Raw genomic sequence first — 24,229 nt, forward strand, 5'->3', positions numbered from 1 at the left:
GCAGACAAACTGCACAAGGAGAAACAACAAAATTCTCATGCACAGTTGGAGAACATCAAAGCTCCAGCAGCGTGATGGGCATGGATCATTCACAGACAGCCAGGAGCAGTTCAGACATTGTTAACAAGCCAGTTAGAAGAACGGGCAAGATGACCCCTATATGTTGCTTTGCTTGCTGAGGTGCTGCGCTCCCACCAGCAAAATGTACTTTTTTATTCCTGACAAGCAAAACAATGGTGTGAGTGACTTATTTCTCTTCTGAATGAAAAAGAAGGCCCTGATTATTGCAGATATCAGAGTATCTCCTAGCAATATTTTAGTATCACGTCTCCTTTTACAAACTGCACATGGAGGGTAGCAGTGTATGTGGCAACTTAACTTTAGCAGGAGAACTGGTTCGTAGCAGGATATATGGTTATTATCACTGGTGTCCCAGCCACATTCTAACTGTCTCTACTCCCACTCCTATTGCTTGTCACCGCAGGAACACCAAGAAGGTAGAAATTTCTCTCTCTTCACTTCCATACTTTACTACATAAATACTTGGCAATCAATTATTTTAAACATTTTTGTGAGTGTGCTAATTTCCAATAAAATATTCAGGATTGTTTTTCGGTTTGATTTCACAAAGTATAAACCTGAGCAGCTCTTTCTGCCTGTCTGCCTCTACAGGAAGCCTTGGAAAAAATCTTTTCTGCCTTCCCGCTGCCTTACTGCACTGCATCCTGTCATAAAGCTCTTTTTCCTTGGCAGAGCTTCGGCTGACTGGTATTCAACAAGCTGATCTAAAATTGTAAAACTTCCACCACTGTATGCAGTTGAATACTAGCATAAACTTGGCACAACCCAATTTAACAAATATAGCTTATTTTTGAGACAATAACAAGAAAAATAATGCTGGAAGTATGCATTACTTAGAACACCATTATAATCATTCATAATTAAAACCAGGTTGATTTTCTTATAAGTGTTTCTGAATACCATAGATTTTTCTTTTGGTAGGAACACATCTCCTCTACAAAACTGAAACGGGAATAGAAAAAATGCGTCTAACAAAACTGTAGAGAAAATCTTAATCATAGAGCTTTTATTTGGCAAGTCTTAATCAAAAGAGCGAGGCTTTGGAAAAAAATGTGAGGAGTTTGACCAATTTTCCCTACATCACACAAAAAGCCCTGTAAATACTTTCCTAGCCAAAGATACAGTGGGAGTTAAAAATATAGAGTGTGATGAGACTTTGTTAAAATCTCAGCTATGGAGAAAATATGATTACATGTATAAGTGTTGCCACCTAGCGGCTATGAAAAAAAGTGATAAAAGTGAACACTGCATATGCATGTGCGTGTATTTAGCACCAAGTAGGACAAGCCCGGGGAAAGCAGAAGTAGGAGTTCATACCTGAAGGGCCCTGTGAGGTGTTAGGTGCTTCACACCTAATCTTCACTGCATTATGTACTGCAATTGCATGGGCTAGTCACTGTGCTAAATATCAGATTTCATCCCCAGAACTCAAGATCTGCTACTTATTCTTATTTTCACATTTAAAAAAATAGTTAACTTTGAATTCAGGAAACGAGATTTCAGGTTTTGTCAATGCGACTGGAAACAAAGGCAAAGAGATAGACAGTGAAGTCCTTCACTATGAGCTCCAGCCCAACTGTATTTTCACCATTTACTGACACAGTTCATTCACTGGATGAGGGAATATGTTTTCTTTTGAGCAAAATGCTTTGACTAAAGCATTTCAAAGTTTGGTTCTAAAAAACAGCTCAATTTTGAAACAAAACAGATTTAATTAGGAGAATAAGACGTGCCTGAAAATGAGAACAAGAATATGTTCAGACTGAACTGACCTCTCCTCAAATGAGAAAGAATGAGTAAATGTCACTCTCCTGCTCCCAGACCTGAGCAGGCTCACAGTCAGTCTAGGTACCTGTCTCTTTCCACCAGCTCTGTTAATCCACCACAGCTACAGGAAATCAAGAATCAGTCCACATGAACCTGAAAAACTGGACGTTTCTGGCTAACCACAATTACTGGCTACTGTACAAGTTTCAACATATAACCCATATCCTGACACGGATTGCATCACACATACTCTGACCTGGATTTATATCTTATTGATAAATATCACTAATTGGGATAGGGTGTTACCAGAACTGGTGCAAGACTTTTTTGTACTTTTTAGGAATAAGTCTGTAAATGGCAAGATGTCATCAAAGGGGCAATTTTTTTCATGGAGTGGTAACAAGCTCAGTCGCTGAGAGCACATGCATCCTGGCACAGTAAAGGTTGGAGCAGACAGAGGTCAATTCACTCAACTCCATCCCCTGCCACACTCCTCTCCAAAGACCGGTCAGCTACTACTGCCCCTTCCGTAACCAAACAGTGCCTAGAAAGCAGTCATCCCCCATCCTGTGCCCACATCCAGCTGCATGATGTGTATGCATGTGCATTGGGTCATGGGATTGATAAATATGTGTATGTTCGGAGAGGTGACCAAAAATGCCATCTCTGTCTCCCACAGTCACACAACAGTGTTCAGGAACCCTCTGGTCAGTTGGTCTAACGCACTGAGGTCTGCTCGTGGGGAACTGAGGTAGCACATGGCCTTTGCAGGCTTCTGGAACAGCCAGTAGGACGTGCTTGGGCAAAAGATTGGGGCTGCCGGCCAAAGTGGAGCTGGAAAGAGGGGCTCTCAGAAATGGAAGTGAATAACTGAGGCTGAAAGGAAAATGGATAACTGGAAAGAACTGGTTGGCTCAGGGGTATTTTCCAGCTTGACGTTTTTACCTATAATAGCTATAAATAATAAAGAGCTGCTTCATTCTGTCTCAAAAGGAGCTGGAAAATGGTTTTGTAGCTGAGTCAGTTCTGTTCTCCCCTGAGTCACCACTGTTGCTGTCTATAACACCAATGCGATTCCATCTTAGAGTTCTCATTTTAAATATACCCTCATTGATGAGGTTTCCCTAACAGATCAAACACACGTGATATTCTAGAAACCAGAGTAATACCTGAAAAACAAAGGCTGTTCAAGATCCAGTGTGCATCTGGTAACAGGCTGTCTTAAAAGCAAAGGTGAACATTTAACATTCTCCATGGGCTACAGCAGTCAGACCAACCCCACTGCAGAACTATCATGAAAACACTCACTTGCTCCCATGAAATGATAGTGTGGCGTTCAGCTGGCTCCTTTTCCACAAACGTCACCTCAGCAACTCCTGGAGAAGTCTCTAAAAGGAAAAGAAAAGAGTGTCTGCAGCTGGCATGGGTGACATCAAACACTGAGCCAGACGATTTTGCAAGTTAAACCTGACTGACAGCTGGGGGAAAGGCATTAATGACTGCGAGAACTATGCTGGTGACCGAGCAGCGGCTCTCTTTTGTCTGTAATTGTACTCAGCATGTCTTCGTATGAGGACGCTTAGTGCTGCACAAGACTGATATCCTCTGATCGTTTTTATATATACATATAGACACATACTACACACACATTTTGTATTTAAGGTCTGATCTTTTGCAGAGGCTTCATGAAAAAAAAATCATCTCTGGATTCCTGAACAAACTCTAAAAGTCAGATGAATCTTTCTTTGTAAGCGTGCTCTGTGGTTTCAGTTGGGCAAGATATTTTTAGCTTGACACAAGATGCTATGCAGCGTTGCTGTGAAATGCTAACATCTGTATTCCAACAAAGATGGGCACATTTCAGGGCTGGATTCAGTGAGTCTGAACAGATGTAGCATCTGATCCTGCAGAATGGACCAGCATGAGCAAACATCCATTCCCTAGAATCCCAGCTGGGCACATGCAGATCTGTTAAGAGCACTGAGCTCATCATTTATAAAAGGGATCTGAATATTTTATGGGAAAGAATGGAATATAAACACAAGATACTAATCTACATAGTGCTATCCTTGCAGGTGTGTGATGGCAGAATAGTCTCCCTCACACTTATTATTTTATAATGTTTTACTTCATCTACAGCCAACTGAAATGGTTCCCACTGACTTCATTCACTTTGGATCAGGTCCAGAAAGACTACTTACTTGTTGAGGGAATTGCAAACCCAGCACACAAGGCTGTATAGCAGAAATGATCACTATGCAGGGCTTTAAAGACCAGCTCTGCTGTGAAAGTATGGGCTCCCAAAGCAGTCACACATACTATAATTGCTTTCTGATAAAGCATACACAGTGCACTAGACAGGAAAGGCAGGCACCAGAGAGCTTTGGTTCGTTTTTTTTATCTCCAGCTCTAGGCTTCTAATTCTAGCAGCAGTGCTGCCCTTGTCGGTTCTGCTGGTGGAAAAGCAGCAGCCAGCGCAAGGAAGTCTGAACTTTGCTTTAATTGGAAGCATTGCTTGTTACATTGCTAGATAATTTAAAGGACAAAATACATCACCAGAAAATCAAACTCAAAGTTAAAGACAGAAAAGCAAAATCATAGTAGGGCACCTAGGTAATCTTTCTGGCCAATACAGGTCTCCAACCTATAAAAGACTTTCTGATGTTTTGCCAGCCTTCACTTCAAATAGCTGGGTGCAAGGCAGGGTGATCTGTCTCTTGCTCAAATGCAAGTCTTCTGTATGGAGACAGTATTCTGCCTTTAAAGGAGTGTGTGCAATCAATGATCTAACTGATCTTTTCCATCTGAGCTATGCAAGTCTTATAACAGGTTCAGAGTTTATAACAACAGAGTAATTGTTATTTCTGTGATCAAACAAAACAGCAGGGATGTTCAATTCATCACGCGCAAAGGCTCGGTTGGGATGGTGGAAGATTTAATACTGTATCAGTCACAGGAAGATGTCCAGGGATGAGCGAACCCACCTTCTTGAGAGATCTACCAAATCAAAGATCAAAAAACCAGAAATTTCATCTTAAAAGCCTGAATGTTATATTAAAAATATCCTATGGGTAAACTGAAGACCACGCTTAACGGATGCGTGCAAGTAGGGATGGGAGCTCCATTAAACATGAAGGAGGAAAAGAAGGACAAACGGCATGGCACGCATGGCATGGTAGCTTTTAGAATTCAGATGGAAGAAATCAGGAGGCCAACTAGGTTAGACAGACGATAAGGGATAAAGCTTAACCAGTTCAGGAGAATCCTCCCAGTTAACTATTCTGAATTAAGATTACAGTAAATCCTGTCCTATTTTTAGCACATTTCATCTTGCTTTGCAGTGTTAATCAGAATGACTTGATCTAATGGTCTGAGCACAATGCTGGAAGCAGGAAATCACAGCACTAGCAGTTCTTACTGTACTGCTAGTATTTCCTGTAAGTTGGATAAATTCTCAGCATCTTTGTAAAACCATCTGAATAAATAAATCCTTATCTAATAAAGACTCTGCATAGTGAAGTATGGTCCTGTTCTGGACAGTAAGCTGAGAACAGCTAACACTTGCCATTCAAATTTAGTTCTGAGCAATCAAACTTTCTGGAATGTTACTATTAGTCATGGAACTTCAGCAAACTGAATTATACTGGGAATGGAAAAAGATACCTCTTCCTTTTTCTTCAAATTATAACCTTCATAACGCTTGTGAGAAATCTTCCACCTTGTAGGGATATCCACAGACACTAGAAGTTGAAAAGAAAAATCTCATATACAGAATTTGTTAAAATTTGTTAAAATGATGGTTTTTGGAATGGTCCCATGAACATTTACTCAAAGGTATTGGAAAACTGGGTCTTGAGATTCCATATACTGTATGTATAATATTTTCTTGCTTAAAAGGAGTATGTTGTGTTTTACTACATGGTCATTTCCATCCTCCATAGAAGTGTTTCACTAACTCAACAGAGTTAAAAACCTATCACTACTTTTATGTTATGGTAGCAGAGAAGTATCTATGGGCTTCAAGAGGTTTCTCAGAAGAAGAGTTAAAATAACAAGATACCTTATTTGGTAGTTTGCACTACTAGAAGCTATCTTTCTAACTCAAATATCCTTTGTTATTTGAAAGAAATAAACAGCATACAGATTGCTCTGGTAATGTTTTCTAAAACTTTTTGTTCACCAATTCCAATTAATATGGTGCCACAATTTACATGCTTTGGACTACTTTATGGGGCAGAAAAGCATGAAATTCCCAGAAGGATCGATGAGACAGAAAAGATCCAGACTAAAACACCACAACAGTGGGCTGGGGTGTGCATTGCTGTATTACACAATACAACAGACCAGAGAAAAATACAGAGAGAAGAAACAAGCAAACACATGCTATGTGAAAGGGATGCTACAGGACTTTCAGAGCCAAACCCAGATTGCCACATCTTGCTGGCTGTAAAGCAACATGCCTACCCAAGATGGTTTATATGGCAATTTTACTTTTGGACATTGTTAACACGCAGATCTCAAACATCCAAGGGGTAGGGCTGGTAATGTTTTGAAAAGAACTACTAAAAAGAATCAGATACTGTTGAAATGCTTATCAGTAGTTTCACCCTCTTAATGCTGTCATGGAGGAGGGTGGTAGCATTATCCTGACCTTACAACTGGAAAACAAAAAAACCCTGAGAAGCCAAATAGGTTCATAAGAGAGCTCTGAACAGAGTTTGGGGATGAAAGCCTGTTCTCATTGAGGTCCATGACCATTTAATTTCATCTGCCTGTGCAGCTATCTAGCAACTTGTGCTATCTGTGATACGCATAGGTTACTAGATGAAACTCCCTGTCACAGGACACAAAGCACAGGTTAGATAATTACAGTGGTCACTTTTGCCTTTAAATTCATATAAATGTATTATTCTGTGAAGTATGATTTGTAATGCTGGCGTATGCATGGCTTGGGATAGGTCTATTGTTTTCCAGCCATACAGATGGGACAGTTTTGTGCCCTAAGCTGCTTACAGATCAAAGGTCTAACAACAATATCCTTTACGCATGCAAATATTTTCACCAGTTCTTCTGATTCTACTGCCATGAGTAAAATTTCGTCTGAGCTGCCTTATTTTCTGATGTTGATCTTGAATTTCTTCTACTCCCAAAGAACTTTGAAGGCAATTGCAGGGACGCAAGAATGCTCAAGATCCGGACAAAAATGAAAGATGACAAGCAAGACATGTTATGGAAAAGCTCTTGGGGTATGAGAGTAAATTGCAGGATGACTACTTATTGGGAGATGATCCTGAGCAGATCCAATGATCAGTCTTTCTTCTCATATTTCTGCCAGAACACCTCGCTATGCTGAACTCCTGTCATTGGCTACAGTGTCTGTCAACCCTACATATTCAAAGTCACAGGAGAGGCTAAAAATTATGCATGATTTTGAATAAAACACCACCTTCTCTTTCTTTGCTCTCAGCCCCTCGAAACCGAAGGGCTCTCTCAGGTCAGATTTCCAAGATTTTCGCCATAAGCTGAAATGCTAGAAACTGAGATTTTGTGCGTGAGTAAGAAGCGCAGCATCTCTCACGGCTAAGCAACCCAGCACAGGAACCTTAGGAAAACTTACCACATACTACATGACTGACAGCAAAACAGCACCAACATGGTTTCTCACGCTGCAGGCGCTCGGGGCTTCAGGTGCACCAAGCCCCCCAGCAACCTCCTGCTGCGGGGGTGGGTGTGGGGCGCAGCCCTGCACCCCGTGGCCCTGGCAATGCTCCACACCCAGCCAGGCCAGGCCCACATGGGCCATCTGTCCTGCCAGCCCCTCGGGGCAGGGACCTGCTGGGGACACAGCACCACGGGCCTGCCTGGGGACGGCGTGCGGCAGCAGGTCTGGGCCTCACAGGCCTCCCGCCTAGGCCTGGCAGTGGGGGCCCCTTCCCACAACCTCCACACCAATGCCGTGGCCCCGGCCTACCCGAAGCCCGAGGAGCTCTTCTTCCACGCTGCCACTTACCCAAGATGCGCGTGACCCCCAGGGTGAGCTTGTCCAGGTAGGGCTTGATGCTGGTGGAGGGCTTCTCCTCCATCCTTCGCAGGTCCCGGCCCAGCTCCCCTCACCATCAACTCCCAGGCACGCAGACACGGCCAACGCGGGGGGCAGTGGGTGTGTACGTGTGGGGAAATGAACCTTTTGTCCCTCCTCCCACCCTGTAGCCGGGGCTGCGCCGCGAGGAGCCCTGGGAGGTGTAGTTCTCCTGGACCCCGCCCCGCTCAGCCTATGCACAGAGCGATGCGGAAAGGAGGGCTCATGGGATTGGTAGTTCCTTGAGCGCGCGGCCCGCCGCCAGCCGCCGCTCGGAGGACTACGCCTCCCAGAACGCCCCTCTCTTCCGCGTGCCGCGAGCGCCCCGCGGCGCGGCGGACCCTGGCTGCGGCAGGGCGACGCCGGGCGCGGGTAGCCAATGGGCTGCGAGCGCTAGGGGGGCGGCGGGGGGCACTCTGGGAGTGGCGGTTGTTTCAAGATGGCGGAGGTAGCCGCCGGGCCGGGTGGAGGCGTTTACTGGAGCGGGGACAGTATCCTTCCGCGGGGAAAATCCTCCTGAGGCTGCAGCCTGGGCAGGGGCCTCCCTCCCCGGGAGCTGCGGAGCCGGAGGGGTTGGGGCCCGGGGGGGGCAGGAGGGGGCAGGCGGCCCACAGGAGGCCTGGGGCTGTGGGGGGCGGTGCGGTGGGGAAACTGAGTCAGGGCCGAGCCTGGCGGCGGGGTGTGGCGGGGTGTGCCAGGGCAGGGGCCGTGCCGTGCCGTGGCGGGGGCGGCAGAGCTGGGTTCAGTCTGTGTGCCCTGTGAGGTTTGTGGCTGAGGGCTGTGGCACTGGTGGCTCAGTCAAGAGAGAGTGTGGGGAAGCCCAGCCTGGGGAGGAGGTTGGGTGTGGGCCTGTGTGTGCTGAGAGTGGAGCTGTGTAAGACTTCAGGGCAAAGGTCTCCCCCAGGATATGGGAGATGTCCTGCTTGTGTGTGACTTAGCGCTTAAGGACTTAGGGGAGGTCAGCATGTAGGGAAGCTGGGTTCAGGTTGTGGAAATGTGGAGAAGAATCAACAGAGGGAGGTGGGGAAATTGAGGTTGGAGGTTCAGGTGGCAAGCAAAAGGTGTGTGCCTTTTGTAGCTGAAGTCTAAGCTTGACTTTGAGGCTTAAGACCTAGGATGAGCCTGCAGGGGATCTGGAGGCTGAGGGGTCTGTGAGAGAGGAAGTTGGAGGTTCTGGTGGCTTGGTCTACAGGAAATGTGGAAATGCTGCTTGTGGGAGCCTAGATTGGGCTGGACATGTAGCTGGAGTAGGTGGTGGTGGTCGTGGTGGTGAGTGTTCAGCCTGTAAAAGCCTGGCTAGAGAGGTGGGCTCATGTGGTTCAGAGAACCAGAAAGAACTGACATTGATGTTTCAGTTTGTATGGCTGAGCTGGAGGCTCAGCTGCCTGGAGGCATTAGGGTGGAACTGGCAGTCTTGCCTGACAGACTTAGGAGCTAAAAATTTATCTGTAGATATAAGGGACTTGTGCTATTGCTGTGGCTGGCATTGGGAGTGGTGTTCCAGCATCAGCTAGAAGTGATTGAAAAGAAGGGTATGTTTGTGTGTGCTTTCATGTATATGTTTGATTGCATACCCACTGCAAACCAATGCATGAATGAAATGGGCCATCCATCCAATGGACTGTGTTTAGGGGATACGTTGTTATAAATCTTGGAAGATTGCCCATTTGCGTTAAAAATTGCATACAACTTTCTCTGTGGTGTGATGGGATGAGGGTTGGTAGGCACATACCAGATTTCTTGCTGCACTGTCACTGTTCTGGCCGTTGTGGAAATATTGATGTAATTACACTGTCACTGTGTTTGTACCAATTAACTACTGGGCTGACAGATTGTTTCCTGTGACTAAACACAGTTTTGAGCGTGGCAGAGGCCTCGTGCCTCAAGATATGCCAAGGAATAGGGATCTTTCTGACATCCGCTTCTATTTTACCTTTGTTGCCTCTGATCTTGGCGAAGTTTATATATCCTGATATATATGGTGCAAGAGGAAATAATAGGGGAAGGGGATACTTTTTTTAATGCTGGTTTAACAGCTTTGGAAAACTGAACTTTTTTCTATAATTGCAGAATTAGGTACAGGGTAGCAATGCAGACTCCAACACTTCTGTTGTGTATCTCTAGCTTGCTGCAGGGGAGACAGTGCAGTGTCGTAAGATGTTCAGTTTCTCTGATGCCTGTGATCACTGTCTGTGCTGTTGCCTTGAACTCTAGCTGTGGTGATAGTAGTCTTTTACTGTGTACAGTTATCTCATTAGGAGACTTGAGAGGCATGTGGCAATAGATTAGTGTTAAATGATTGAAGCTGGTACTGTCCCTAGTCTTTCAGTCAGAGACAAGGATTTGAACCTATTTATGAATCAGCTCCTGAGCCACTGCAATTTTCAGCCTAGCCGATTAAGGTAAATTAATCCGACTTTGGTTTATTTTAATACACTAGGTTGCAAACCTTCATGGGAGAGAGATCTGGATAGCTGGGGGGAGTGATAGCAACAGCTTTATCTAATTTTTAATCCTGCTACTACGTATCTATCCACAGCAGTGGTAATACTGGAGCAAGACTTTAAAAGCTGAATGTTGTTTAAGCAAATCTGTTTTATTTCCTATAGCCATGTGTTGGCACACAAATTAGCCATATGTCAGTTGAGAAAGCAATTGCTGGAGCTAAAGTTTGTTGTTTCTGGTGGTAGTGTGAATTGAAGATACTCTCTTCTGCACCTTGCAGATTATTGTCACAGCTGTGGTGACCGCAGCTGTTTGGAGGCTCGATCTAGCTTGGTGTTTTTTGGGAAGAGGGCACACAGTGTTTTACTTTAACAGTTTTTTCAGCTTCAGGATCAGGTTCATAGCGTGACCCCGCAAACACTGTCTTGTGACAGTTCAGGAGATAGCATGCTGCAGTTTGCAGGTGAGAACAGAAGTGTTTTCAGAGTGTGTAGAAGGAGAGATGACTTTGATAGCAATACCAGGTTAAGGTACTTTCGAATTGTGGTCTAAGACTGATGAATGATGATTGTTAACAGGTGATACTTGTGATCGTGATGGCCCACATTGAGCCTGTGAACAAGCTCTTATTTCCAGTGTGCCAAGTTTCAGTTGTGTCATGGATACTGGTATTGATTGAATTTGAAGTTGCTGTCAAGAGGTGAAAGCTTCTAGGCTGTTGCTAATTTTCTTCTCTGTGTGGTAACTTACTAAACTAAATTTTTAAGATGTAGCTATCAAAATAAAATTTTGGGTGGAGTAAGGGTTTGGAGAAATAACTGGTATAGGTCAGTTGAAATACTTTCACAACCTGACTTTACTTGTATGAAGACAACTGTGCAAGATCTTAAATGGATTTACTGTAAGCAGAACTGAAATTATGTAATTTGGTTTATAGGCCACACTGAGAAGGCTGAGGAAAGTAAAGCTGTATAAACAAAATACAGAGGAGGTGAATTTCATGTGTTGTGTTTTGTTTTTCTGTTTAGTATAGTGTTATTTACTTATGTGGGAATAAAAAATCCTTACTTTTGCCTATCTGAAACTATCTCTTTAAGGAAGATACTCTGAAAGCTACACCCTTCCTTGAATTGTGTGAATTGTGTTGGGTCTTATTTTTAGAGTGACTTTTAGGAGGCAAGGATTCAAGTTTTGTGACTGATAACATAGCACAAATAATATGCTGCCTGGTTCTTTGTGCTTTTTGAGAGTTTGATGCAATGAAATAATTTAATAGTCAAAACTCCGGTCATTGAAAGTTTTTGAAATGCTTTTCTTTGCAAATTGCCTCGGAAGGAATCTTGCTCTTGTTAAAGAAAAAAAAAGTCCTTCGGCTTTCAGCTGTTACTCATCATGTGATGATCAGATGAGAATGACCAACTTCCTTTGAAATCTTTTGCATTTATTCTCATTTCTGTTTCTTAGAATGTACTATACAAAAAGTGGTATTTAATAGCAGTATGAATATAGGCTGTCCTAGAAGTTTGTCAAGGGATACATACGTACCTGTCAAGGGATTCCTTATATAATGATAACCTGCTCTAATTTAAATAAATATTATTGCTTCATTATCTGAGTAATTGGACTTGCAACTGGGGCTGGTCCCTGGGATCTCTTGTGAAGGTGACCTCTGAGATGATTTTCACTGGATGAAAGTTAACGTACAGTGAAGAAATTAGTAACACTGTTTGCTTTGTCAATCTGCATTTTTTTATTCAAGTTTTTCTTGCTCTTGGTGCTTCTCTGGTGTTGTCAGTTTTCCTATCACCTGCTTTTTAAAATTAAGGGCCAAAATAGTTATTTTTATATTTCTATTTAAAGGGCCAAAGTTGTACTCTTTTTGTTTACTTTCTTTAACAAAGCTACATGCAGTTTCTGATGAAGAGCAGCCAATGGTATATGTTTCAGGTATGACATTATAATAGGAAGAAAAACCTTTTTGCTGTGAATGCTAAACTTTACAATGCCTTTTCAGGTATGTGGTTTGCATACTTATGTGTATAAGGTACAGAGTCATCAGAAGTACTTTAACTTGTAATGGGACATTGAGGATTATAGCAGAGGATTTATGTTCTGCTGCTTAGATAAGCGTACGGTATGAGATGAGCAGTTTCAGGGGACTTGTTTCTATTGCAGGTACAGCATAGTTCCATCCAATCTGCGAGGTAAGCTGAATTTTTAATGTGATCTCCAAAGTATGTTGAAGCATTAGAGATGTTCAGGTCTCTTATAAGTTTTGAGGAGAACAGTTAAAATGAAGATTCATTGTTTAAAATAAAATGGAAATTGTTCTTGTGACCTGGAATTAGTGCGTGCATTCTTGTGTACATTCCTGGGGAAAAGATCAGTGTTCTTAGCCTCTCTTTTCCAGAATTTTCTAACTGTCTTCAAGCATGGAGGACAACTTCTAAAGTGACATCAGCTCCAGCAAAAAAATGTATGGGGATGATAACTGTAGTAAAATTGTGCACCACACATATCCAACACTTGTAAACTGTGAGAAATCCTACTCTATGTTTGGAGTAGCATGGTTACCCTTCAAAAATACCATTCACTGACTGTTGCTGCACTGGCCATACAGCTCTGTTAAAAATCTCTGAATGAGTTTTGTAGCTAGCATAGTTCAAGTCAGCTGATGTCAGATCATTATACTCTGCGTTCTGGTAAGAAAGCGGTGGTCCTAAATGACGTAAATCGATTTGCTCTGGGAAATGTTCTTCCACTTTTGTGTTTATGTAAGGAGAATTTCAACAACATTGTTTTCTCTTGTGTAGGGCATGGAGATCATAAAGTTTATAATTTAGTTTTCCCTTGAATTGCTGACACACTCCTAAATTTCATTACGCAAATAAATGTATTCTCTCTGCTAGCATAAATTCAGTATATATATTTTTTTAAACTCTTGGCAGTTCTGAACAGTCAAGACTTACTCCTTGAGGCCATATCAAGAAGATACTGGCTTTAATCTGGCCTTGGAAGGCCCTGTCAGTGTTAGTGTTGACTTTTTATAAAAAAGCACCGAAAATCTTAGTGCTGCTTATGCGTCAGTACAGTTGAACTAATATTAGTTATGACAGCTTTTTACAGAAGGTCTGTGGAGTGTGCACTGCACCATTATCTTACTCATATGCCTAGTTCTGCAAGGAACAAAAAATCAGTTTGCTATATTAAGGAAAAAAATGATATTGTATGAGTAGCACTGATCTCAGCATTATTGCTGGTTCCTATTTAGTCTTTAAGCGTGTCAAAGCAGAAGCTCTGGCTTATGCTTTTGCACTCTAAGAAACACAGTTTTTTGCATTACATTCTCTTTGATGTTCATGTAAGTGGGTGCAGGCCGTGCTATGCACCTCTTTTTTTTTTGCTGATATATTCAAGTTAATAATATTTTGTATGGAGTCTGAGCCTGTGGTGAACTGCAAACAGGAATGCTTCGGAAATTCTCATTCTTTTCTAAAAGAGCTGCTCAAGCAAGAATGAATTTCTGGACGTCCTGTTGTAGGAGGAAAGATAAGGGTCCATTTTGACTTCATAATGTGTGTTTTGTCTTCAATCTACAGGAATATCTGCAAAAGGAAACTTAAGAACAAGATATTTGCCAAAATATCAAAAAAGTGAAACTAAGCTAATGGTGCCTGTAGCTGCTACTTCTGTTTCTATGGATCCTGTTAAAAGCACTGGAGATATGACAGCGCAGCAGGTCAGGAAAGGCTAATTTTTCTTCTTCTAAAGAGTGTGCATAATAAAAAGTGGCAGAAAATCTTTAGGATGAAAACTGCTAAACAATTTCACAATGCTACCATTCTTGCAAACTTTATGTAAGTATTTTTTTTTGCCAACTCTTTTGCTGTGGCAGCTTGCTGGCAAAAATTACTTTGCCACTGAAATGGCCTGCCAAGGGAACAAAGGCAAAAAGGCTAATTTATTTAAGTAACGTACAATTGGGACTATATAAAACAGATAGGCAGATATATATGTAGGATAGCTCTGAGTAGCCCCTAAACAATGTTACTTATCAAAGACAGAGGAATTAGTGTTTCAGTCTACTCCATTTCACTGTCCTAGTCGTATCTCTTAGAAACAGGGCTTGTAAAAGTCTTCTCAGAGACCTTTTTGCTTTGGTCACTTGTGTTAGCAACGTAAAAATCACTTTTCATGTTTGACAATAAATGTTAAAATGAAGCTGAGTGATAGGAGTAACTTCATCAGTTGATTGCTTAGTGGATTGTCTAGTCTACTCCTGTGACAACAAGTGATGGTTTTCCTACAGTTTACTGTGTTAGAAGTTTCAAAGCAACAAGGTTTCCTTTGGAAGGTTATTCTGTGTTCTGGTAGGTCTTGTAATATTTAGGAATCTCTTGAGAGAGGCTATTTTTGTAATGTGATTTGGATAGTACATTGACTATCCAAGTCATTGAAATACTGCAAGTCCCCTGTGTAGTAATCATCTTCAAGAATACTGTAAGTCAATAAAGTTTGGTATCTTTGCACTTCAAAGCAGTATCTGAAACTTTTGGCTGCTTCTGGCTGCTCTATCATGCAGTTAAATCTTCATCTTGGTGAAGATGTTCTTCTGTCTTACGCGTGCTGCGTAAATGCCATGTTGCCTCACAGGTTCATTCAAAACTGATGTGTAAATTCTAGTCTTATTACTTTGACAGCGTCATTGCTGTTCCTTCAGCAGCTCTCCACAGCATGACATGCTAATAACTAGTATTCATATTTAAGGCCCTTCCTGGCCGCCTCCTTTTCCGTTTCTCTGCTTTTTCAGTACTTGCTTTTAGGAGGTTGGTAGGTACCTCCACCTTGCAAATAATGCTGTTCTTCAGTGCCATGTTGGGAAATTTCATGAGTAACCTGCATTTGCAGAATTTCTATATGGAAGCATCTCTTCTTAAACATGTACAAGGCCTCTGTTTCATAGGTGCCTTCAAATTTCACTTTTAAATCTTTTTATTGTATTATGCATAAGATATCTGCCAGTGATTAGCTGGTATGTGTGTATTACTTGTTTTGTTCAGAAAATGCTTCCTCTTTTTTCCATGCAGGAGCAGTTGGGGTAGAGATGGCCTTTGTTCTTTTCATACAAAGCCTAACACACTAGATCTTGATTTGAGATTCAAGTGTACTTTTATAATACTGACAATAAAATGGATTCTCATTTAGTTTTTTCTCTTTTCTGTCTTTTTTAAACCTATTTTTTTGCTTACCTTGCCAAATCCTCATGGAAACTTTGTATGTTAATTTTGAAGGTATGCTCTGAATTACTTGAAACAAAGAGAACAAATTTTACTTGCTACAGAAGAGCAAAGTTTCACAATGCTTTTTCACAAGGAGTTTTGATGACAAAAACTCATTTTCTTCAGGGTGTTAAGTGTCCTTCTAGGGAGAGCTGATAATTTTACTCTGATAAACTTTATGCTATTATACTGCTTGGTGGCTCACCAGTATGATTTACTAGAATCCTCTGTTGAAGAGAATGGATTGAGTTTCACTCTAATATGAATTCTAGCAAAACTGATTTACCTTTTCCCCATTCAGATAGACTTGAGTACTACATAGGAGTTTAAGAGAGTTGTTGAGAAGACTTCAAAAATGTCTTGTTAGCTCTAGAGGTTTTCTGGTACTTCTGATAAATCAGTGGTTTGCTATACTGATCTTGGCCAAAATTTCTCATCTTCCTGCTTGCTGTTTGACAGAAGTTGTCTGCTGCTTCCACTTATATTGTCATCTTCCAGGGCATGGTTTATAAAGTGAGAGTATTTTCAATTTACTGTATATAGGATGTTTCATCTAGAAAATTACTGAGATAGGGAGCTGTCTTCTAGCCTTAGATGTGTAGAAAATACAGAAATCTGGACAAACGAGACATTATAGTCTTGGCCTCTGTCTCACTTATCGTGTGTTTTACGGTGGAGCTGTTGCTATGCATAATTCCACCGCTCCGTTTTGACATGTGCAGCGGTACAAACCTGCCTCTGAGAATTTGTGGGTGCCATCTGTCAATACCTGTGGGTGATACAGAAAAGCACAGACTATCTTTTCAGATTTTCTTCTTCATCTCACAAATCTGTTTGAGAATATGTATATGGATTGGGGGAATGGCTTGAGGAATCTGTACAGTACCTTCTGTAAAAGTCGGGATCAAGCTTCTGACTTCTTACTTTTTGTGAGTTAAAAGTTACTTTTTTCTTTAAGAAGTTCTGTCAGCTATCTGCTAAAAACCTTTTCAGCCATTTTTAGACTGGGAATCAGAAATCTTCAACTATATGTTTAGTTGAAGTTAAATTATACAGTAAGTTTCTCCTTTCATGTTTATGACTGTAAATAGCTTATGTTTGGGAAGGAAACTGTGAAAGAAGATGTCCCCTTGAAAAGCACTGAAGAAGTTTAATTTGCCTTGTGAAACTCTTGTTTTCCAAGGAAAATATGTTTGTTTAAAAAAAAAAAAAAGGGGGGGGGTGTACTGAAGGGCCATGTGGGTATAACATCCCTCTGTATAAAATCATCTCTTCTGTCTTTCAAAAGCTGCATCCTCACTTAATTGTTTTAAACGACTGTTTGAGAAGCAATTAGCTGAGAATGGAAGGCAGTGCTTCCTGTCTGATGTGTACAGATCAGCTGCCATTACTGGTAATGAGGGGAGAGAAGCCCAGTGTTTTCTTTGTATGATTAGGGGTTATTCTGTGCTGTATTGTGTTAACTTCTCTGCCTTGTCTGAGGCTTTTGGAGTAGCATTTTGGTATCTTACAAACCTATTGAACATCACTGAGTGCATACAGTGCTTAATGTAAGTGTCTAAACTGAAGATAAACAAGTCAGATTAAGTGGAAATATTTAAATTCACTAAAATCTTGGGCAGACTAGCATAGTTACGTCTGTTCCTTTCATCTTGAGAGTCTTCTTTTGTGCATATCACCAGCACTGGATTACTGAGTCACTGACTAGAGTTGTTGTTGGTAAATTAAAGAGATTTAGAACTGAGAAGCATTCCCACTTTGAAACAGGCAAAATAGGTAATGACCATAACCATTATAATACAAGGGACTGTTGCTAATGTGAACTGCAATATGCCCTCTGGTGGACATTGATAACAAATATTGTGGTTTTCAGTGTGATAAAGGAATGTATTAAAAGAACTGAAGTGCTGAAATATATTAAAAATCTTTTTGAGAAAGAGTAGTAGTCTGTGAAGGTAGCAAATACGTGACTAAATGCAGTAAAGAAGGCTGTGTACTTTTCTGTATTAACTCTTTTGAACTACAGATTTATCTTCTACTAACAATATACTGTATTTCCTTTTTGCTGTTTTATATGTTTTTTTTCATGAATACTAAGGCAAAATGTTTTGTCTTGCTCTGTGTTTTCGGATCCCAATATAATAAGTTCTGATCCCAGACTGGGTATCTCTGATTCCCAAGAATCCCAAGTCATTTTATCAAGTATGAAGCAGTAAATAACATAGGTCTTGAAACTTTACCCAACATGTTTAGTATTGAAGCAAGCAACTTGCATTTGATTTACAAGCCTCTTGGATGATTTCTCCACAATTTGGTAATTTGTTTTATTGAACTGTACTTACAGTTAGAAAATATGCACTTTATTTTCAGTTGGAATTTGTCTGTCTTCGGCTTCTAATTATTAGGTTTTGAAATACTTTTAATATCTTATGAAATGCTTGTTCTCCTTTAAAAAACACAGTCTAAAATGTGGATTTCAATTTTCAGGTCACTAATGAAGGAGGAATGAAGAGTGCTTCTTTAAAGGATTTATGTCCTGAGGACAAGAGACGCATTGCAAACTTAATTAAAGAACTTGCCAGGTGAGAATAAGCCTTACCTGAAAACGCATTACGTTTAAGGAGAGTCATTCTTCTAATTAGCAATGTAGAACTGCATAATGGAACTGTATATTTGCGTAAGGTAATTTTTCTTGCGGGAAGAGGTATGAGTAATGAAGTGGCCAAATAAATTTTCCTTACTTCCTGATCCAAAAATCCCCAAAACAAAATGAAAACAAGAGCTTGTTTTGTGACCTGCAGTAGTTCATCCGTATAAGCCTAGTTACAGGGCTAGAGTTTTGTTTGCTACTCATATTGTTTGCTTTATATAAATGTATGTTGTCTTTTGGGAACCACAAACATTGTTGGTACAAGACTTGTAGTTCTTACTTGTCAGGAGTGAGCTTTTATATGGAACTCTCCATTAAAGGTGTCTCAGTGATCTTGTAGCTAAAGTGTACTATCTGTATTTATCTGTGCTTGCACTACAGAGCAGCAGAGTCCAGTGTGATTTTGATTTACTTTGCCAAACTTCACTTATTTTGCTGTGTTTAATTTCTTCAAATTTCCCCTGTTCTTTGAGAGGAGAGACTAGAGTCTCTCAACTTTAGAAGAAGGTTATTTGTGAGTTTCATTCCAGTACTAGTTGCATTCACAAAGGTAAGTGGTTCGAAAGATAGGTTGAATGTGAGTGGGGAGTCACTCCTCCATGTTCCTTACACTCTCTGGGAGTCTGCTTCTTATGTAATGGTTGTAATGCTGAGAAAAGGCACATAGGACCTTGGTAGGTTTTTTCAGAACACTTAAGAATACCACCTTGTGAAATGAGATCAGATCCTGGGACTTCATAAAAGTAAAATTTTTCTAGAACGAAATACAATTTCTAGGATATTGAAGAAATACTTTTTGTCATAGATTTCATGTGTATACATTAATTGGCATGCAATACCATTTTTTTTTCTTTTTTCTTTTCTTTTTATATTGGAAAATTGGGGCAGAGAAATTAACTTGCTTATCAAGGTCATAGAATAAGTCACTGGTGCAGCCAGGAATATTTTCTCTCTGATTATCCTCATTCAGTGGACCATTTTGCCTGCTAATAATTTACACCAATATAGGTTTTCTTGTTATACAGTACTTTAGTCATTTCTGAAATTCTTCATGCTTGCAACTCTATTTTACCTTACTTCATGTGTTAGATGATGTCTAGTTAAGGATGTCATAAAGACTAGATTGCTGAGAAGCCCGGTTGCAAGTTTTCAGATGTTGAAGTTATTCAGACACTGTTGCCACTATTCATACATAGAGGTATATTCTAATATTAAAAAGAACCTTTTATTACGTTGTTCCTCATAATACACTGCTCTCTAGTGAATACTAGTACACTAACTCATTTGAGCATGGGATTCTTCTTAAATCTCAGATGCTGTGATTTTTCCCTGAGGACAGTTTGATATTTTTGCCTGACATTTCTTCAAAGAAAAATAGAAGGTGCAGCAACATTAATTTTGAAAAGTAAAATTAGTGGAACGCTATTATTTTATGCTTAGTTCTCTTTTATTTTTAAACCTAATCATATTTTTATTGGATGTAATTAAAAGTCCTTTGCGGAGTAATAGGGAAGTTAAACTTTAATTCTGCTCACCTTGTCACTTTTTAAAAAACTCTCCATAATTTTCATGTCTAGTTGGGCAATGATGGAGGGTTTTTACATGCAGTAGAACATTCTCTGCTATTTCGGAGAAGAAAAAGAAACAGCTGAATGCTGAAAGTTTTCCAGAAGACTGTTCTGCAGTAAATATTTGGAATAATAAAGGTATCACTTGACCAGAGCTATACTTCACTGGTCCTTATTTTGCTACTGTTTATGAACGAAAATAATGGTAGCTGGGACTAATTCCTGCACATTTATTGCAAATAGTCAATAACTGCCTGAATCAAGGCAGTTGTGAAGTGGTAAAATTCTGTCTGCACAGAAACCAATGACAAAATATGAATAACTCCTAGGGCTTGAATTTCAACCACGTTTTGCTTGAGCAGTTCAGGATATTGGCCTTTCATCTGACTTTTGTGACTGCTGAAGGAGAGTTAATGTACTTTCCTTTCCCTTCCTATTTTTCTCTCTTCTTCCAACTCTCATTTCCAATGCAGTTTTGAACATTGGTAAAGTATGTACCTGTGCATCAGCTAATATGCTGAAGTGTGAGACTTTGCCTTGGTGTGAATAAATTCTAATGCTAGCTATATTATTATCCTCTCTTTTGAAAAATTCCAGTTACTGTGCTTGACTCTGATGTACTGCTGCTGGGGAATTCAGTGGCTGACATCACATTAGCAGTTAGGGACCTGATGAAATTGAATTTTGAGCCTGATTTGAAAGAAAGAACTCAGCTGTATCCTTTCTAATCCTCCTTTCTAGGCTAAATAATCTTAGTTTTTGCTCTGTGCTGCTATGTCTAAGTCTAACCATTATTTTGTCTTTCTCTGAACATATCCAGTCTATCTTCTCTCTTAAGGCGAAAAGAGACAAAAAGGATCTAAACTTTGAACTTTAAAAGACTGAAATGTTGTAGACTTTTTCCCTTCCCCCCTTTTTTTTTTTGGATTGTGCCAGTGGATTCTTTTCACTTTTTTTTTTTTTTTTTTTTTTTTTTGGTAGCGTAATTTCTGGGCATAATGAGTCATGCCCATGAAGTGGTTTGTGTGTAACTGGGAAAGTTTTTAGTGTGATCAGCCAGGATTTTCAGAAATAACCAGCACAGCACCTTTATGTTTTCAACAGGTGCTGATGGCATGGTAGTGAAAGTGGCAGGCATAATTAAAATTTGCTCTTACTATTACTCTACATGCAGAGAGGCTTCTTAAGAGGCAAAAAAGACTTTCTCTGAACTTTTGTTACAGCAGGATATTCCTGAAACAGTCATCAGCTTATATAATGAAATGAGCAGTGACATGGTGAGATCGCTGAAAGATTTCTACTCTTGTTCTCTGTGCTGATGTCAGGACACATTAGGCTCTTCCAAGAGGGAGCAGTGCAAGGTCCCTTGGGACATAGCCAGTTGACTGTTGTGCATTAATGAATTGCTAAACACCACACTGAGAATGGTTACAAGGTATTCTAGAGTAAAATGTTTTAGGTGATATGCAGATTTTGAGACCCCTTTTCACTTTCTTTGCAGAGAGTGTAAGTATGTTTGTGTGCATTTAGCTGACTCCTAACTGTGATATATAGCTATGGTATTAGGACTTTCTGGCTCCTGCAATGACATGTACATCATGAATGCTTCTTCCTTCCCTGCACAGTTAGAGTACAGCTCAGATATTCAAATTTCTCCTGAGCGAATGGGTGCAAGTGATATAAAAATAAACAAAGTTAGATACCAGTTTTCAGCACTAAAAGCAGAACGGTTCATGAAAGTTTATCTTCTCTGATGTAAAAAAGAAAGATGTAAGTAAGAAAGAATACTTGGAGAAACCTGGCTCCATGTCATGTTTGCAAATCTTCAGAAGGAAGTTAGGTAGAAAGGTATAACAATGCCTGTTTCCACCTAAGGGAGGAAGTGATTGTCCTTTTCAGAATGAGATGCAAGGTGTTTTTTTGCTGTCAGACAAGAGACAAAGACCAGTGCCTGTCCAGGATGAGTTGTACCTGACAGCTGGCAAAACAACCTCTGAATGGACCTTTGCTTCTCATTGAGAAAATGTTTCCTCCTTCCCAAGACCCTGGATTCCCAAACTCCTCCTAGGGTGCTGGCACTCTGGGAGCTTGCCTACCAGCATTGCTTTATGTAAACTTTTTTTGCCTGGTACTAATATGAAATTGACCAGCTAAAACTGAAATTTCCTGACAAAACATGAAAACTGGAATAAAAAAAAAAGTTTGATTTGATTACAGAATGGGGAAACCATTACAAAGGAGCACAGTAAAACTATTGGAGTGTATATCTGTCGTTAAGTGTTTTCCTCCCAGCGCTTGGGCTCTTTGAAGGACAGCTTGCCTGTGGAAGCCTGCTTTACAAATCTGCAGTTCTTGGCTTCTTGGGCTGCATTCTCTCCTGGGTTGTGCTATCTCATATTTAATCATATTATTACCTGTTTTTTAACTTCAATGTAAATGTCTTTCTGTGTGTGTGTGCACAGGCACCGCTGCTTTAGGAGACAATATTGTGCTGCAGTTCTGTTAATTGGTCAGGCAGTGACACTGCAAATGAGACATCCCTAAGCTTGTCTGGAAATTACTTGTTGATAGGTAGAGCATGCCTAGGATTATTGCATCACCAGTCACACTTACCTTTTGTGCTTAAAAAGTCATTTGTAGCTATAAATTCATGCTGTGAGATCTAGTTTTATATTACATTGCAAGCTGCATATCATAAAATTTACCCATTGTGCAGCAGTTTCAATTATGTTTTGGGATTGTTGGGATTTTTATCATTTTTGTGTTTTATTATTTTTATTTATATAGACTGCCTGTGACATTTGGGTAAAACATATTAGATTTGTGAAAAGCATACTTGGACAAGAAATGCTACCACTCTCCTCCCTGCAGTGCCAGTATTAAATGTCATTTTATTGCCCCGTTTTGTCAGAGGCATGTCTTGACCAACTCTGGCATGAAAACTTCCTCTTTCATCTCTTTTTGGAGCACATCTTTCACTTGCCATACCTGGTAGCATTCCATGGCTCTGGTGCAGGCTGATCTCTGCATGATGCCCCGATCTTGGTCCTGTCTCCATTTTTTTCCTGTCATCCTGTCTGTTACATCTGCCATTCTGTGCTTAGTATGCAAAGTTGTGATTTTCAGGAATGGTCTCCAAAATATTTCATCTTAGCTAGCTAGTTAGCAGTTGAGTGCTTCCTAAAAGATAAATGTTCCCTGTGAGTATGGGACTGATCAGTGAGGTTTTCAGTTTTTATCTCTGCTTTTTATTTTCTTTCCCTCTCTTAACTTGTTCAACCACAGTTCTCCCTGAATGCAGATTTCTCGTGTTAAAAGCTCAGTTGTTGCTGACATTTTCCGAAGGTGGAAATTGTTATTTTTTAAATTGCTTTATCAGGTAAAACTACTTTTGTATCAGTACAAACTTCTTTTGTAAAGTTTGTAAGCTCTTTCAGGCCGGACTTACTTTTGAGGTTGTGTGCCTTGTGTAGTGTTTATGTTGATAATATCATGGCTATTTCTTGTGCATGCCAGTTTTTCATTAGACAGAGAAGACTTCAAGTGTTGTTGACCTGTGCACTTCAAAAATTGTACCTGGAGAGCATCAATCCTGCTTACTCATTGGAGTGACTTAGTGTCATCAAGCAAACTTGATGATCAAGTCCTTCAGATCATGCGGTCAGAACTACTAATAGCAGTAGAGTGCTCAGGAGCACATCATAGTGAGTGTAACTGATAAAATCAAGAATTCATTTGAACCCTAAGGCTGATGTCATAGGAAGGTTTTCTGTCGATATATATGCATCATGATTTTTTCTTTTTCTGCAGAGGCTCCTGTGAAATAAAATTGAGACCTTTATTTAAATGCATGTAAAATTACTTAATCTTGTAAATATGATTATACAATGAATCTGTAACAAAGATGGTGTGTGTCTTATGCCAAAAGATAGCTGAATATAAATTGCATGCAGGGAAACGTGGACACTGAACAGCATAAATAGTTCTATTGATTTGTCATCTTTGCTCTCAGCAGTCAATCCTCCATTTTCTCCTGCGAACGATGATGACAGAGTCAAATACAGAAACGTTGCCCAATGGAGGCTTTGTGTCCTCTGTAGTTGGGGTGCCTTCTTTCTTTTACTGCTCTTTTCTGACCATGAACAGATGAAAAACTGGCAAAAATCCTTTCCAAGAGCATCGTGAGCCTTGTAATGTTTGTTGGGCAACAGTCAAGTCACTCCTAGTTCTGCTAAAAAAAAATTCTTTACTGATGGAAGGCAAAGAAATGAGTATGTGTATATATAGAAAACAAAACAAAACAACCCCCTACCTCACTGAGCTTTGTATAGGGTGTGACACATAAATCCAGCATGATCTG

General features: G+C 40.4%; 2 protein-coding genes across 9 annotated transcripts in view; one reads left to right on the forward strand and one right to left on the reverse strand.

The window, feature by feature from the left end:
• Positions 1-8,081, reverse strand: part of LOC112982205 (tubulin polyglutamylase complex subunit 2) — a 36,082-nt gene extending 28,001 nt beyond the window's left edge. The window contains exons 1-2 of one of the 3 annotated variants that reach the window (XM_064500432.1): positions 7,859-8,081; positions 3,157-3,236 (exon numbers count right to left, since the gene is read on the reverse strand). In XM_064500432.1, the coding sequence (XP_064356502.1) occupies positions 3,157-3,236; positions 7,859-7,931 (153 nt within the window). In that variant the 5' untranslated portion in view covers positions 7,932-8,081. The remainder of the gene's footprint in view (positions 1-3,156; positions 3,237-7,858) is intronic. The other 2 variants (XM_026098426.2, XM_026098427.2) reach the window with 2 other exon arrangements.
• A 147-nt stretch (positions 8,082-8,228) lies between these two features.
• Positions 8,229-24,229, forward strand: part of LOC112982198 (protein hinderin) — a 172,746-nt gene continuing 156,745 nt past the window's right edge. The window contains exons 1-5 of one of the 6 annotated variants that reach the window (XM_064500428.1): positions 8,231-8,418; positions 12,284-12,319; positions 12,548-12,576; positions 13,972-14,111; positions 18,139-18,233. In XM_064500428.1, coding sequence (XP_064356498.1) covers positions 14,040-14,111; positions 18,139-18,233 — 167 coding nt within the window. In that variant the 5' untranslated portion in view covers positions 8,231-8,418; positions 12,284-12,319; positions 12,548-12,576; positions 13,972-14,039. Of the gene's footprint in view, positions 8,419-12,283; positions 12,387-12,547; positions 12,577-13,971; positions 14,112-18,138; positions 18,234-24,229 lie in introns of those variants that run through there. The other 5 variants (XM_064500427.1, XM_026098408.2, XM_064500429.1 and 2 more) reach the window with 5 other exon arrangements.

This window comes from Dromaius novaehollandiae, chromosome W (assembly GCF_036370855.1).
Source record: "Dromaius novaehollandiae isolate bDroNov1 chromosome W, bDroNov1.hap1, whole genome shotgun sequence".
Classification (NCBI taxonomy): Eukaryota; Metazoa; Chordata; class Aves; order Casuariiformes; family Dromaiidae; genus Dromaius; species Dromaius novaehollandiae.